The sequence below is a fragment of the Sus scrofa genome, chromosome 9 (genome assembly GCF_054392235.1).
Source record: "Sus scrofa isolate SSC_HxYL_T2T_F1_AM1 chromosome 9, Sscrofa_HxYL_maternal_Yorkshire_Landrace_v2.0, whole genome shotgun sequence".
Classification (NCBI taxonomy): Eukaryota; Metazoa; Chordata; class Mammalia; order Artiodactyla; family Suidae; genus Sus; species Sus scrofa.
This window is the reverse complement of record NC_139391.1, coordinates 57,414,771-57,430,641: the sequence shown is the minus strand read 5'-3', so window position 1 is coordinate 57,430,641 and position 15,871 is coordinate 57,414,771. Positions and strand designations below refer to the sequence as shown.

Here is a 15,871-nt window from a genome sequence, read left to right as displayed (position 1 = left end):
TGGGTTAAGGATCTGGCATGGCCGAGAGTTGTGGTGTAGGTTGCAGACGAGGCTCAGATCCTGCGTGGCTGTGGCTGTGGCTGGCAGCTACAGCTCTGATTCCGACCCCTAGCCTGGGAACCTCCGTATGCAGCAGGTGCAGCCCTGAAAAGACAAAAAAGAAAGAAAGAAAGAAATCATAGGCCATCCAGTTGATACATGGAGAATTGGAAAATTGGTTGGCAAGGGAGGGAAAATCCCATGAATTTGGTGTCAAAAGTTGCAGGTAGAGAAACAGTTTTCCTTTCCCCCCAAACCAACCCATGGGAACTTTTCCTGACAAAGGTTTTACTGGCAATTGCTACAGTGGAAAAGAGGAGGGATAACAAAAATAACAACCCCAGGAATGTGACAATTTTGAGTTTTACAAAGACCTTACAGTTGCTGACTGCCAACTTAGACATCAACCCTAACCTCTTTCAGATCCCATCCAGGCCTCCAACTAGCTCGGAGTGTCAGGCAGGCTCTGGCTACCACCTCCTTCCACCAGAACTTTCCATCAAGTGCCAAAGCTTTGTCTGAGCCCCAACCCTGGACCCCTCTCCAGGAGAAGCCCTTTCATCTCTGAATCCCAAACTGAAATCAAAGAGTCAGCCACTGCAGTTTAAACCATAGCAATGCCCAGAAATCCAGGTTGTAAAAGCTGGAAACACCCTGAAGGACCATGAAATCTACCTTCTCACTCTGCAGATTAGAAAATGGGATTCCAAGGGAGTTTCCGCGTGGCTCAGCAGGAACAAATCTGACTAGCATCCATGAGGATGCAGGTTTGATTCCTGACCTCGCTCAGTGGGTTAAGGATCCAGCATTTGCTGTGAGCTGTGGTGTAGGTTGCAGACGTGGCTTGGATCTTGCATTGCTTTGGCTTCAGCGGCTGCAGCTCTGACTGGACCCCTAGCCTGGGAACATCCATATGAGAGGGTGTGGCCCTAAAAAGAAAACAAAGCGGGGGAGGATTCCAAGAGACATCTCAGATCTGAGACCCAGGCATGCTTCTGGCCTCTTAGTTGGATGTTCTTTAAAATGATCCAACCCTGCCCTGCCTGAGTATCTGCCAACATCATCTCACCAAAACAGAACAAGATGGAAATTTTCTCCTAACAGAAGGAATGAAATTTCCCTCCAGAAACAGAACTCCCTCCTAAGACAGGTGCCCAGGAGCATGATGGACCCCTGGCTTCTCCTTGCTCCCCTGCCCCTGGAATACCGGCCAGCCCCAGAGGTCTTCCTTCAGGCCACCTGCACACCCAACCCTTCTGGCTGCTAAGCCCCAGCCTGTGCTCCTTGGCTGAACACCTCTCCTCTCAGCAGGGTGTGCTCCTCCTCCACCAGCACCCCCACACACACTCACTCTCCCCCAAACCCCACATCCCTAGACCCAAGTGCTCCTCCTCAGCACAAGGCCATCCCCTCTTCACACACTCCACGCCTGTCACCATCTGTCTCTGGGCGAGCCCAGAGGGACCAGCCTGGGACCCTGGGCTGGCCCACCGTGGGTGCCGAGATAGCGGCACATGTGCACAGATGAGATGAAGTCACATAGGCAGGACACAGGTCTTAAATACAACTTTATTGGGAGCAGGCTGTTGTCCCCGCAGCAGCCAGCTCCCACGTATACACAGTATACACAGCCCAGCCAGTACTCAGGCCCTTCCATCCTTCTGCAGTACATGAAATGCAAAAGAACCAAACACAAAAGGGGGTTCTGTGAGTGACAGTGTCTAGTGCCTTCCCGAGCCGGGGCCCAGGCTGGGGACACTCAGGTCCCTCCACTGGTCCTCAGCTCCCCTGACCCCCACTGCAGCATGGCAAGGCCCTCCAATCAGTGCACATGACGAGCAGAGGGGGCCGGGGCTCCCGAGCCCAGACCCTTACTGCTCCACACCCCACGGAAGAGGTTGCTGCAGCCCCCAGAATGTTCCTCTCCTTCCACAGACATGAGAGACCTCCTTAACTTTTTATCCCATCACCAGAAACCTGTGCCTTGAGACTTGTCTCTGCTCAGCCTTGGAGAGTATGGTTGGATTCTTGAAATAGTCCAAGACAAGACACACCTTCCAAGTTGTCTTGATCACACTTCTTTTACAAAGGAAGAAAAGGAGACAGAAAAACATCATGACAGAAAAGAGCACAGAGACCCAGCTTGTGTCAGGAACGAAGTTGGTTGTCCCTCCTTGAAATGGGTCATCAAGCCGCTCCAGAGGGGCCAGGTGCCCCCACTGACTGCAGCTCCCTTCCCACCCACCCACTCCCGGCCCCATCCACACGGCCCCCGCGCCACCAGCTCCTCGCAGAGGAGGGTTGCACCAAGCACGGGGCGCAGTGCTGTCGTCAGCTAGCGGGTCCCCCTCTGCCCTGCAGCCCCACAGTGTCCACCTCCTCGCTCCCTTCTTCAAGGGTGACTGGACCCCTGCCTCAGAGATCCGCTTGCCCCCTTCCCCTCAGCGGGGCTTGTTTAAGGGACCCGGCTAGGGTCAGACTGGGATTAGATCACCATCCCAGGCTTGCGTGGCTGGCTGGCTGGTTTGTGGATTCTGACTATTAGAGGAAACCAAAGAAAATGGACGGACTCCCTCTCCCAGGAAAGACACTTACTGGGATGTCACCTCCCTGAGGTCCAGGACTTACTACCTACACTCAGAAGCAGACTCTCCCATGCTCGTGCTAGGGCAGCCACATCCTCAAGAAATACCCTGCTTGGCCGAAGAGTCCCTAGCCCCAAACACTTCCCTACGTGGAGCTGTGGGAAACACCCTGGGGTCTACTCCCCTGACGTGTCTCCCAGATAGACAGATCTCCAGCAGCTCCTACTGGTGGCAGTCAAAGGCCCTGGGGTCAGCTAATTGATTCTTGGTGCCTCCTGAAAATTTCCCCAAGGCACCTGGAGAGAGAGACCCTGTCGTCGCATGTGGAGGCCTGGGGGTGGCCTGGCTGTGGGAAGCAGGAAGCATGCACCCAAGTTCATCTCTGTGTCTGGGCTGGTCTACAGGGGGCAACAGCCAGGTCTGCTGGAAGCACCAGGGTCGCCACTGCCCCAGGGCAGGGACAAGGGCGGGTTCCCAGAGAACATAGCCTGAGGTAGCAAACAGTGGACCCCTTTATCCGACTGTGGAAACTATGGCCTGCGATGCACCGTGATGAGCCCCAGGTGGACCACGTGTAGCTGTCCACATGGATATTTAGCACCTGGCCCTTCTGGGCATGTCCCACGTCCCCCTTAGTGGATCATGACTGGAGCAGGGCTGGGTTACGGCATCTGCCTTCTTTAAACCTTCTTCTGATGCCAAAAGCCATCAGAACTGGGGCCCTCTCCTCCCCATCTTAGGGCGACATTCCCACAAAGCTCAGACTCAGCCTCAGCGACAGCAGGACCCTCTAGATTGCTCCTCAAACGCCCTGCTTCAGCCACAGAATCGATCACCTCTCCTAAGTCTCAGGATCTTTTTTTTTTTTTTTGATGGTCATCAGATCCCTCTTAAAAAAGGCAACACTCTCCTTACAGACCGCCTATCTCCACCTGCAAAGCCCCAGAGGACATCTATTTGGAGGTCCCCCCACTAGTCTGATGACAAGAGACACAGGGAGAAGAGGCGGCCCTTTAAGGGAGGGCTGAGAAGGAAGTGCAAAACTCAGGACTGCCCCCCAACACCCCCCTCATCCCTAAAGGAGGGGCCCGGGCTCCAGCTACACCTCCCCCCACAGCCCTGTCAGCTCTACCCACCCCTAGCCAGTTTTCACTGTGCAGTCCACCTGGATCACAACAGAAAGGGGCTGAAAGCACCATAAAAACCTGCCTTGTTCAGAGTCAGCTCAGAGTCCCAGGGCCCCTGAGGATGCCAAGCTGCCGGGTCATGGCTCTTCCAGCAGCCCGTGGCCTCCCTGATGGGGGCAAGGTCCCTGAAGTCCTGATGGGAGGGGCCTGTCCTCCAGGTCCCTCGGGGACTGGGCCTCAGCACCTCTGCCCAGGTCCACGCACCTCTCAGCCTCCCCTGAGGCCAGCCCAGAGGAGCTGGGCGTGAGGTAGACTGTGCCTTAGTGACTTGGCTTCCCCGTCCAGGTCCTCAGATGCAGGTGACCTCATGGCTGGGCATTGTCCTCTGCCCAGGTCGGCAGCACCGCCGGTGTGGAGAGTGAGGAGGAGGGCGAGCCAGCTCAGCACGGCCGCAAGATGCAGAAGTCCAGCTCCTGGGGCTTGCGGCGCAGGTTGCACCGGTCCCGCGCCAGCAGCCGCCCTCCGTGGCCCACGCATTTGAGCGGACGCCTCTTGAACCCCCGGCCGCAGCTCTTGGAACAGGGTGACCAGGCGCCCAGCTCCCAGGCGGGGCAGGGCTCCCCGCAGGGGCGCGTCTCGGGGGGCCGGTGGGCAGCGTCGCAAGCGGCCACCCCGCGCAGCCCAGGGGACCCGCGGCAGTCCACCTGCCTCCTCTGCAGACCGCCACCGCAGCTCACTGAGCACGGCCCCCAGCTGCCCGCCACCCAGCGAGCGGGGGGTTGGGGGTCCGGCTGCTCCACCTGGTTGGAGAGGCTGAGGACGCTGTTGTGGAGCACAGAGGGGGCCCGGGGCTCCTTGGGTGGTGAGGACCGGTCCTCCCGGGGCTCCTTGGGCAGGTAGAAGGAGTAGCGGACCCGGGGCGGCGTCATCTTCCCCACGGAGAGCACCTCCACTGTCAGTGGCTCCAGGATGGGCCGGGAGGCCTGCAGGCTCTCCACCGCCGTCCCCGTGCCACTATAGCGCAGCAGGCTGCCCTTCACCACCAGGTCCCGCTCGACGGCTGACACCACGAAGTGCCCGTTGAGCAGGTACTTGCCCTGGCTGTTCTTCAGGGCCAGGTAGTTGTCGTCTCCGATCAGCCCCTTGTAGCCTCTCTGGCGGATGTCGATGCTGGAGGCACCCGCCGGAATGGCCACCACAAAGTTATAGCCGTGCCTGCAGCGGAAGTGAGGAGCGTTAGAGGGACCCCCTCTGCCTGGCTCCCTTTCACAAACCCCGCAGTCACACAGGCAGCAGGGTACAAGCCTGGCCAGCCCATTCAGGGGTCACACAAACCCAGTGGTGGTGAGGTTGTCAGTACAACAGGCGTAACCAGATCCACTGGCTGCACCCCTCCAAGGGGGCAGAGGGGAAGAGGGAGGGGAGGGGAAGGGGGGGAGGGGAGAAGACCTGGCTGGGGTACATGGCCCTGGAATCAGGGACCCAGACCACACTTTGGCTGGGCCACCAACTCCGTGGTGGCTTCAAACAAATCAGCCTCTCTGGGCTCTGGTCCCCTATCTATGCAATGAGCAGGTCAGAAGAAATGAGGACTTAGGTCCATTCTGGCTCCACTAGTCTATGAAAAGGACACCTGCCATTCAGCCACTGAAGAAAGTCAGGGTCTCTACCTTTAATTCCCCATCGGTCCCCTCTGTGGGTCTCCGAGGGACAGCCTGCAACACCAGCTGTCCACAGGGCTCCCAAAGAAGCCACACCCAGGGGCTCAGCAGAGGGCCCTACCCCCAGGGGATGGTCAAGGCTCCTGGACAGCCATGGAGCCCTTCCCATCACCAGCACCCGGGCCCCCCAGTTCTCAGAGCCAGTCACACCCCCTCAACTGAGACCACAGGGGCGCCGCTTGCCCCCGCTTCTTCCAGACCCTGAGTCTGGACTTTCTAAGGAGCACCTTTCCTGAAAACAAAGAGATTGTGCTGGACCTCAGAAAGCCAGGAGCCCAGACTCTGCAGAGGCATTTCTGCAGCTGATCCAGAACCCATCCCTGTCTCCCTGCGGTTTATTGCCATTCTCCATTAATCCCATCGCCAAGGCCAGGGCCTCAGGCTCAGGAAGTGGGAGGCTGTCACATTTGTCCCCAGGTATGTTGTGTCTTGTTATCATCATCATGAACATTTAGTGAGCATTTATTATGCACCAGGAACTATGCTAATTCATTTTTTTAGAATTAACTCCCTTAATCCTCACAACAGCAGGACATGAAATACATCAGTATCACATGCCCTTTACAAGTGAAGAAATTTAGAATTCTAAAGATAGTGTCTCTTGCCCAGAGTCATCCAGAAAATGAGGAACTGGGATTTGAACAGAGGTCAGTCTCGCTCTAGAACTCCAGACAGACCCTTAGAGTTCTGCCAGCTCCCTGATATTATCTCCTGTTAAGTGGTTCCTACTCAAGCTTTCATCTTTGCTTCTCTCTTTGTTGGATGAATTAATGAATGAACACTATACTTGTAGACAAGGTATAAGCAGCCTCCACAGCAAGGGTACGGCCAGGATCTGACATTTACTCCAAGCTTCTGATGCCTGGGAGCAACCCCATGCACCCCACCTTCCCTCGCCCATCCCCCTGGCCGTGGCTACACCCCTGCTGGGGCCCAGAACTCACATGGGCTTGGTGAAGAGTCCTGACACCTTCTTACAGCTCCTATTGTCTCCTCCGCACACCCCACACTTGTCAAACTTCTTCTTGGAGCCCAGGTTCCCGTCGCAGCCCGCCTTGATGCACTTGCCTTGGACGCAGACCGAGGTGGAGTCAGGAGTACACGGCGTGCCATCCACCACCTGCAGGGCCCCAGAAGCGGGAGAAAAGGAGCAGGGGCAGCTCAGCCCGATGCTCCCGGAGACCTCGTCCCTGCCCTGGCCTCCTGTCCCAGGGTCACTCACCTTGGGCGCCAGCACGTAGAAGTAGCCAGTGCCATTGGCTCGGCAGATGAGCTTGCACTTGTCCCTCGGAGAGACACCTGAGTACTTGGGCACCCAGGCCACAGCCAGGGTGAGCCGGTTGGTGCTGTGGTTGTAGCCGTTGAAGGCCTCACACTGCTCCTCCCGGAAACTCTTACCAGAGGCTGGGGGGATGAAGCATATACAGGAAACTAAAGGGAGGGGCGGTGGAGGAGGGGGCAAAGGAGAGAGTCCCCCTCAGAGGGGGGCTGCTCAGCTTCCCCTGCCTCTAACAGCCCACCTCCCACCCCAACTAGGTGGTCCTCATCACTGAAGCCACCCATCTTGAAGGACCAAAGCAGGCGAGGACCAAAGGATGCAGGATAACAGATGGTAATGCATCCTGCAGGCCATGGTCCACCTTCCCCAGCAGTCTGGCCTTCAGTTCCTTCTGAAGAAGGAATCCTAAACTGAGCCCTTCAGCAGTCTATTGCAATGGTTTTCAGACGGTTTTTAAATGCATAAAACACATGGACTACAAAGAACATAAATCATATTAACCTACAACTGTCACTATATTTTGAAACATGTTTGTGATGTGTGTGCTTCCTTGCTAAACACATTAAATAACGAGATTCAATAATGAGTCTAAAAACCACCGTAATTTTGACTGTGAACCAGCTATACTTTAATAAAAATAAAGACCACTATCATTTTGAAGTAGTGATGAGCACAAATGGCATTTTGAGAAATCTGCGACAACTGAAATGTCATATGAAATAGCCCACGATTTCTAGTGGTGGCAGAGTCACAGGCACTACTACTAGCACTGTAGTTTGTTGCTAATTTAAAAAAATACTAAGTTTTAGGCAGAAAAGTTAGTTTTAAAAAATACTAAATTTTGGAGTTCCCATCATGGCTTAGCAGTTAATGAACCCGACTAGGATCCATGAGGACACGGGTTCAATCCCTGGCATCACTCAGGGGGTTAAGGATCCGGCATTGCCGTGAGCTGTGGTGTAGGTCGCAGACATGCCTGGGATCCTGAGTTGCTATGGCTGTGACGTAGGCTGGCAGCTGCAGGTCCGATATGACCCCTAGCCTGGGAACTTCCATAAGCCATGGGCACGGCATTAAAAAGACAAAACAAAACAAAACAAAACAAAACACCTAAATTTCCAACTGGAGACAATATTAGATTTTAGATGAAAAGGTAAGTGAATATAAAGATGTCATTTTTCTCCCACCGAAGTTCTTAGGCCTTCAGAAAGTATTCCTGTTTATGAAGATGGGCTTATTGGCACTTGACTAAGAGGCTTCTAGTGTCTCATCCCTTTGGATCATTTAGCCCCCAGCCTCAGCATCAGAAGAAAACACCCTGACAAAGGTGGGTGGGCAGAGAATTAATCCCAGGGGGATTCTGCACCTCTGCGCATCCAGACTTTGTCCCGGGCGTTCGAATCTTGATTGTAGTAACTTGGTGGCCTCCCACCTGCCTCCCTGGCCAGGCCATAGCCACTCCCTTCCCTCACCTGAGCTAGGGCAGGACTCCAGGTTGCACGAGCGGTACTTCACCCTCACGCCCTCGCAGTACTTGCCGCCGTTGGCCGGGGCGGGGTTGCTGCACTGCCGTCGGGCCAGCTGCACGCCCCCGCCGCAGGTGCGGGAGCAGGGGCCGTAGGCCTCCCACTTGGCCCAGGAGCCATCCACCTGCAAGAAAGCGTCTGTTACACCCCTGTGGGTTGGGGCGCCACACCCATACCTGGAACCTCAGGGGAGCTACACTAAATGAGACCCACTTTGTATCACGAGGAGAAAATTGGCCAGCAGATGATCCTGTGCCAGGGGCACACACAACGCTTCAACCTGTTGATTAGCAAGCACCTCTGGGTTGTGGAATCAGGTGGGCAAGTTCCATGGGCACCTCTGCCCTTACCTCATGGGTGGTCTTGAGCAAGTAGCAAAACCTCCTCAAGTTTCAGGTGCCTCACGTGCAAAAATGGTGTGAGGTCAGAAGGAAGATTTAAAAGATACAATGCGTGTAAAATTTCCCAGCACAGTGTTTGCCACCATGCAGGAGTTCAAGGTTTCTCCTTATCTATTGTTAATGTCCTCACAAGAGTCTCTGCAGCTAAAGGCTGGCCAGACACAGCCTGGCTAGTAAACCATGTCGCCTTAGACATCTCATAGATATCTGAATATTTTTATCTGTGAGGTTTCTATAATTGAGACTTTTCACGAAACCAGACTGGTCTTCCCCTCAGTGTGTGTGTGGGGGGGTGCTGGATTTGAGAAAGTTTCACTATAAGCAGATCTAATGTTTATGCTAAGAGGAGATAGAGATAAGAAACAGTTAAGCAATCCTAAAACTCTATTTGGCTTTGGGGTGAATTATGCAGTGTTGTTTTGCCTTTCCAGAGGGCGGAGAAGGGATAGGAAATTTATAGTCTTCATAATGTTGTTCTTAGGATGACAGTAAAGTGAGTTTTCAGCCCTGGATACACACAAATTGGGCAAGAGCAGAGGCGGCCCGGTTGTACAGGCTGGGATGGCAACGCTGTCACAGATCAGCTGGAGCCACCAACCTACCCAGAGCCATTGGCTCCATGTAAGATAAATACTTTATGTAGATCTCAGCATATTTATCCTGTCTGTCCTCTGTCAGGCAGTTCTTGTTTCATTGTGTCAACATGTCTGTTGCATTCTTAGAAAAACACTTACCCTTAACCCCACCTTCTCCTTAAACTAGAGACCATCTCATTCCATCCTTTCCCTTCTAACAAGTCAGCCACACCAGCTTTTTCTACCGCCTCATCCTCCGAGCCTTGCAGAATGGGCCGAGTCCCCATCTCACCAGGGAGCATCCTCTCGATGGTCAGCAGTGACCCCCTACAGACTGAAAGAGTCTACGCCCAGGCCTGGCGTCACCAGTCTTCCATCTTTGCCTCTGTGGCTTCTGAGACGATGCTGTGTTTGTTGTTTGTTTTTTTTTTACCTGGCATCACTTCTTTCTACCCATCCCTACAGGAAACACTCCTGCCACGAGCCATTCAATCACTCCTTCACCAAATACTTGTTGAATTGCTACTACAAGCCTGGCACCATGTGCAGCAAATCCCTGTCTTCGAAGCAATCGCACCCCAGCAGGGAAGACAGGGGACAGAGTGGCAGATGAGGGTGGAAGCAGGTGGGGGAGAGCAGGATGGAGTTGAGGGGGAGCATCTCGGTGAGGTGGGCTGCCCTGTGTTCTAGGGTCACTGAGTTGACATTTGTACAGAGGCCTGAAGGAAGTACGGGAGTGAGCCGTGCAGATAAGGGGGCGCAGGTAACGCAGAGACCCTGGCGCGGGGGGGGGGGGGGGGGGCCTGGAGTACTCCAGCATCGCAAGAGCAGGGAAAGCAGGAGCTGAAGGCGGAGACGGGCTCACTGTTCAGAGTGAGGAGTAAAATCCCGGAAGGGTCTGAGAAGTGGCAGAACCTGACTTCTATTCCCAAGGACCCCTCTCGCTGCCCTGGGGGACAGTCTGAAGGACTACTGTCAGACACCTGCTTCTGTCCCTGCAATAAGCTCAGGGATTGCTGAGGCGGCAGATGTGGGCCTTGGCCTGAGTGCCTGGAAGATGACAAAGCAGGTTTCACATGATGAAGAGGAGCTGTGTTTTACTGATGTCGTCTTCCGTTATCCAGATGGAGAGATGGAGGTCCAGTGTGACATGCAACGTTCAGGAGAGAGGACTGGACTGAAACGCAGGAATCTGCAGCACCCAAACATACATGGCATTTAAAGCCGTAGATCTAGGGGAGCCACCTAAGAGGTGAGTGCGGATCGTGAGGAGGGCAAGGGCTGAGCCCTGGAGCCCCCAACACTGGGAAATGGGAGTGTGAGGGAGGGGCAGCCACTGAGGAGGAGGGACACAGGGGAGGTGACTCTTCTCAGGGGAGAGAGTGACAGGCCGTGTCAAACGCTGCTCGCAGGTCAGGCAACAATCACTGACTAGCAATGCAGAGGCCATTGGTGACCTTAAAAAGAGTGATTTTTAGATAAATAACAGGACTGAAAGCCAGTTTGGAATGGGCTCTGGAAAAAAAAAAAAAAATGGCAAGACAGGGATGGGAGAGAGCCAGTTTCCACAACTCTTTCAGGGAAGGCTGCCCTGAAGGGGGTTGGAGAGAGAAACTGTGTTCTATGGAGAGGAAGCAGGATCAGGAGAGGGTGTGTTTCAGACGAAAGACATGTCAGCAAGTGTGTGTCCTGGTGGGAACGACAAGCTCCACAGAGGGGACATTCGATGCTGCAGAAGAGAGAGGAGAGAATTGATGGGGCGCCTCCCTTAAAGGGACGAGAGGGGCAGCATCCTAGTGCCGAGCACAGAGCCTGGCCTTAGGTGAGAGCTGGGCAGCTCGCCGACGGTGCCAGAAGGGGATGCGGTGCTGGGAGCCAGGGGAGTCCTCTCCTGGTTACCTGAACACTTTGTTTCTCTTAGCGAAAGAGGAGGAAAAGCCACTGGCAAAAGTGAAGAGGAGACAGCTAGAGCTGGTAATGGAGGGAGGAGAGGGGTAGAGGTGAGAAGTGATAGCTTAGGCTGCTGGGAGAGTGAGAACTCCCGAAATAAAAAGTGATGTGACCCCCGGGGCAGCATGAAAGGCCCACCTCAGCGTCCAAGTCATTGATATAAAGTGAGACCGGTGGGCAGGACCCCGCATGGTTTTCCCACCACATCCACCCACACAGGCACCGCTGAGGAGGTGAGAATCAGATGCCCCCAGGGTGGTGGCTCATCCCAGAGATGAGAGATGAGGATGGAGAGAGACGGGGGTTTCGAGGGTATGTGAGGGGCAGTTCCAACAGGGAGCCACAGGGTCTCAGCTCGATTGGAGGTTGGTGAGGGATGGCAGGAAGGCAGATGGATGGATGGGTTGTGGGTCAGATGGGACTGAAGAATCACTGGAGTCCAAAGGCTTCTAGCCTCGGTGGGCAGAGTCAGATCCCTGGGGTGCTGCAGCCATTGATAAGATAAGCTTGGTGCTGTGACCTTAGCTGATGATGGCCGTGGCCTTCTTGAAGGGCCAGGGGTGGAGAGGGGACCGTTTATTTAGAAATGAGGTTGAAGAGCTAGTGGATTCTGCTGCTGAAGGACTGAGAGGTCCAGAGCACATGTGGAAAAGGTTGTGTGTCTCAGATCACATTTCCTATATCCAATATCCTCTCCACCCATCTCTTCATCTTCCAGATTCATCTTCCCAGGAGGAGCTGGCCATGACTGGCTTGTCCTCAGGACCTTCCAGCCTCAGTGCATCAGGCTGGCAGTCAAGGTGAACACAGGCTGGTCCCAAACCACCCTCCCAAAGATGCCCTGATGGAGCACCCATCTCCACAGCCCTCCAGCTCAGCCCGCCTCCCGGGCTCTGCTCCATCTCTGCCTGGTGAGACCCTACTCACCCCTCAAGCCTCTCTTCAGATTCAGCCTCCTCATCAGTTTCTCCAGGCCCCTCCCATCATCATTGACCCTTCCTCGCTGTCTCCACCACATACACTCACGCTGTCTCAACACTCACCGCAACTTCTCTGTGTTGTGGATCGAAGCCACAGACTACAGTTACACGTCTAGCCTTGCACACTGCACTGGGTGGCCCTCTCTGCCATGGCCCACATTTGTTTTTCTGATCACCACCATATCTTACCCAGATCTCTGAATATGGTGGGGTGTTGCCTAATAAAGGACTGAAGCTTTAATTAAAGGTACTTCCCAGAACACAGAAGATTTTACATAATTCTGTACCACACCCATCTTGGGGCAACTGAGAAAGTGCTTGGTGAATGCTTTTTCTCTACTGCCTCTGAGTACATAACACCCCAAGGCAAGCCCTCCCGCGGCCAGAGCAGCAGGGAGAGGGACGATGGCCACCAGGATGAAGGGAGAGGATGGACCTCCTCCTGCCTGGAAAAATGCAAATGCCTTTGCTACCCCAACCCAGGAGCTGAAGAATATATAGTTTTAATCACATTCAGAGAATATCTGGGTTCTGAATTTGTTCCGGTTTGATTGCTATTCCTTTTTATCAGGGAAAGATAACTTTTCTTCATTTACATTTCACCTTCAGGAATGGCCAACCACAACAGAAACTGAAGCTTGGTTTGCGATGTAAGAAATGCCAGGTTCTGGAGTTCCCATCGTGGTGCAGCAGAAACAAATCCGAGTAGGAACCATGAGGTTTCGGGTTCAATCCCTGGCCTTGCTCAGTGGGTTGAGGATCCAGCATTGCCATGAGATGTGATGTAGGTCACATACACAGCTCGGATCTGGCATTGCTGTGGCTTTGGCATGGGCCAGCAGCTACAGCTCTGATTCGACCCCCAGCCTGGGAATCTCCACATGCCACGGGTGAGGCCCTAAAATGACAAAAGACAAAAAAAAAAAAAAAAGAAAGAAAGAAAGAAAGAAATGCCAGGTTCTGAAGCACCGGACGAGCGCAGAGAGGAAGGAGCCCCTGAGTGAGCCAGTCAAGCCCCAATTGCTAGATTCTGGGCCCAGGGTTCCTAACAGGGAGTTGGGGCGAAGCTCAGGGCTGTTGTTCCTGGGAAGGCTCCTCGCCAGCCTAGGGCCTCACTGGGTTCTCTGACCGACCACATCTTTTCTCTCAGGCTTTAGAATCAAGAAGGGGACAGGACCACAGCCAGGAAAATCGAGGCACAGCGCAGCAATGAGATCTGTGACAGGCGGGGGCCCCCAGCCACTCCCTGCACGCGTCTTCAGCTCACTCACCCGGTACTTATTGAGGTTGTGCCTCTCCACGCAGGTGCCCTTGAGGCAGAACTTGCCCTCACCACAGCTGGTGCCATCTGCCCAGGGGAAGTGGCGGGTCTGGCACACCATCTGGCCCTTGGCCTTGCCGGTGCACCACAGTTTTGTGCAGTACTGCATGTAGGGACATGGCTTAGAGCCCACGCCAAAGGCCAGCTCGCACTGCTGGCTCAGGGTGTAGCTGGCACCTGGCAGGTCCTCAGGCAGGGAGATGGGCTTGCTAGGTTGGTCCAGGAGGCAGTCGCCTGCAGGGAGGCAAGGGCATTTGTTAGGGATGTGCCTGGAAAAGTGGGGTGTGGCTAGCGCAGCGTCTAAATGATAGGGAAAGGAGTTCCCGTTGTGGCTCAGTGGTTAACGAATCCAACTCGGAAGCATGAGGTTGCGGGTTCGATCCCTGGACTCCCTCAGTGGGTTAAGGATCCGGCGTTGCCGAGAACTGTGGTGTAGGTTGCAGACGCGGCTCAGATCCCATGTTGCTGTGGCTGTGGTGTAGGCCAGCAGCTACAGTTCCGATTCGACCCCTAGACTGGGAACCTCCATATGCCACGGGAGCAGCCCTAGAAAAGGCAAAAAGATAAAAAAATAAATAAATGATAGAGAGAGAATGAAGGGGCCTCCTCTGAGGCCCCGCTTACCATGCCCACTGTCCAGGAAGTCGGTGACGATGGCCGCGCTGCAGGCCGACCAGGGATGCGTGCGGTCGATCTGGATGAGCGTGGGGGACATCATGTGGTTGGCTCGGAGCTTCCCAAACACCTCCTCACACACTTTCACGTTGTCGTGGGGCATGTTGAACACGTGGCCTGTGGGGGAAGCAAGAGGCCTCAGAGGGCAGAAGAAGGGGGACGCAGCTAAGAAGACGCGAGGGGCGTTCGAGAGTCCGGGGCGACCGTCTTCAGGCAGGTCACCGCAGCCTGACGGGCTGCTTTGCCAACAGCCTCGAGAGCATGTTCGTGAAAGGCCTGCCCTGTCCATCAGGCTGTGGGCTCCGTGAGGACAGGAGAGTATGTGACACTTGCTCCCCTGGGAGCCTATGAGACTCTGACTGCTGCTGGTGTGGACAATGCCACGGGCCACCTGGGCTGGGGCCATGGAAAAAAATAAGCCATTGTTAAGGCTTCGGGACAAGAAGGAGCAAAGGCACACGTCTGCCCACTGCCCAGAAGACCCCGGGAGGGAGCGCTCTCCCTCTGCCTGAGAGCCCCTCGCTTACCCAGCTCGTGGGCGGTGGTGAAGGCAGAGGGGAGCCCATCATCCTCGATCACAGAGCAGCTTCGCTTGGGGTCGCACATGGTGCCCACGTCAGCCATGCCCAGCGTGTCACAGGTGGTGGCCCCACACAGGTCCTGCCAAGGTCGGGGAGAAGCAGAAGCCAGCGGGAAGTTAGAGGCGGTGACAGAAGGAACCAGAGGGAAGAAAGGGCACCTTGTGGGATGTTCCTGCTCACCCAGGCTCTGTGCCCAGGGGCCAAGGGGCCATTATCCATGGAATGAAGCCAGGCTGAGGGAGGAGGCCTCAGGAAGAAAGCCCTGCGGCTTGAAGAGATTCTACCCCAATCTTACCGGTGGGGGGCAACTAAAGGAAACTAGGAGATATGGAATTAAACTAGAAGGGCCATTGCTTTATAGAGAGGTGGCCTTCCAGCCCAGACAATGGTGACTCCCCAGCTGGGTGAGGTGGGCAGGTGAGGGTGGCAGGCCCTCGTGATCCCATCCACAGTCAGCTCGGGGAGCCTCTGCCCCTGATGAGTGACTGTCTTCAGATGCCATGAATTGAGCTCAGATTCTCAGCCAAAGGACCACTGGCCAAAGGCCTGTCCTGCCCTAGGCCTGGCTGCCACAGGCTGCGAGGAGACACAGCGAGGCAGACACAAGCCGAGATCTAAACCCAGTGCCACTGGCCACAGAGGTTAAGAGGACCATAGGCTCAATGGCCACTACAAAGAAGGTAAATTAAATGGATTGTGACCTAAACAGGAAGGTCCTTCTCTTTCTACTGAAACAGCTGGCAGTGGGGTCAGGGCCTCCAGCAGCCCTGAAGATATGCATTTCCTGGATGCAGAAGGAAAATGGGGCTCCTGCGGGGGGAGGGGGGCTGTCACAGGATTCATGAGCTTTGTGGGCTAGCAATGCACTAAGGCACCCCAGGGGCCCAGAGCTGGAAATGGAATGAGACCCTCGTGCTTGTTTGCCTCCTGAGAAGACACTCAGAATAGGTGACATGGGTTCTCTCTTCATCAATCCCTGCCTCTAATGCAGAGGGAACATCACCGTTTAGGAGATTACATGCAGCATCTCGAGGAATCCCGCCACAGTCTGAGGAGGCAGCGACATTGTTACACCCACACACTCACGTGTCAAGGGTGGGACTGCAACGTA

General features: G+C 54.8%; 1 protein-coding gene across 3 annotated transcripts in view; it reads right to left on the bottom strand.

Moving 5' to 3' along the window:
- Window positions 1-1,589: 1,589 nt before the first annotated feature.
- ADAMTS15 (ADAM metallopeptidase with thrombospondin type 1 motif 15) overlaps window positions 1,590-15,871 on the bottom strand; it is a 28,536-nt gene continuing 14,254 nt past the window's right edge. For all 3 annotated transcript variants that reach the window (XM_084976645.1, XM_084976644.1, XM_003130081.5), the window contains 7 exons: window positions 14,707-14,839; window positions 14,129-14,296; window positions 13,455-13,738; window positions 8,224-8,401; window positions 6,695-6,876; window positions 6,417-6,592; window positions 1,590-4,966 (listed from right to left, as the gene is read on the bottom strand). In XM_084976645.1, coding sequence (XP_084832771.1) covers window positions 4,192-4,966; window positions 6,417-6,592; window positions 6,695-6,876; window positions 8,224-8,401; window positions 13,455-13,738; window positions 14,129-14,296; window positions 14,707-14,803 — 1,860 coding nt within the window. In that variant the 5' untranslated portion in view covers window positions 14,804-14,839 and the 3' untranslated portion in view covers window positions 1,590-4,191. The remainder of the gene's footprint in view (window positions 4,967-6,416; window positions 6,593-6,694; window positions 6,877-8,223; window positions 8,402-13,454; window positions 13,739-14,128; window positions 14,297-14,706; window positions 14,840-15,871) is intronic.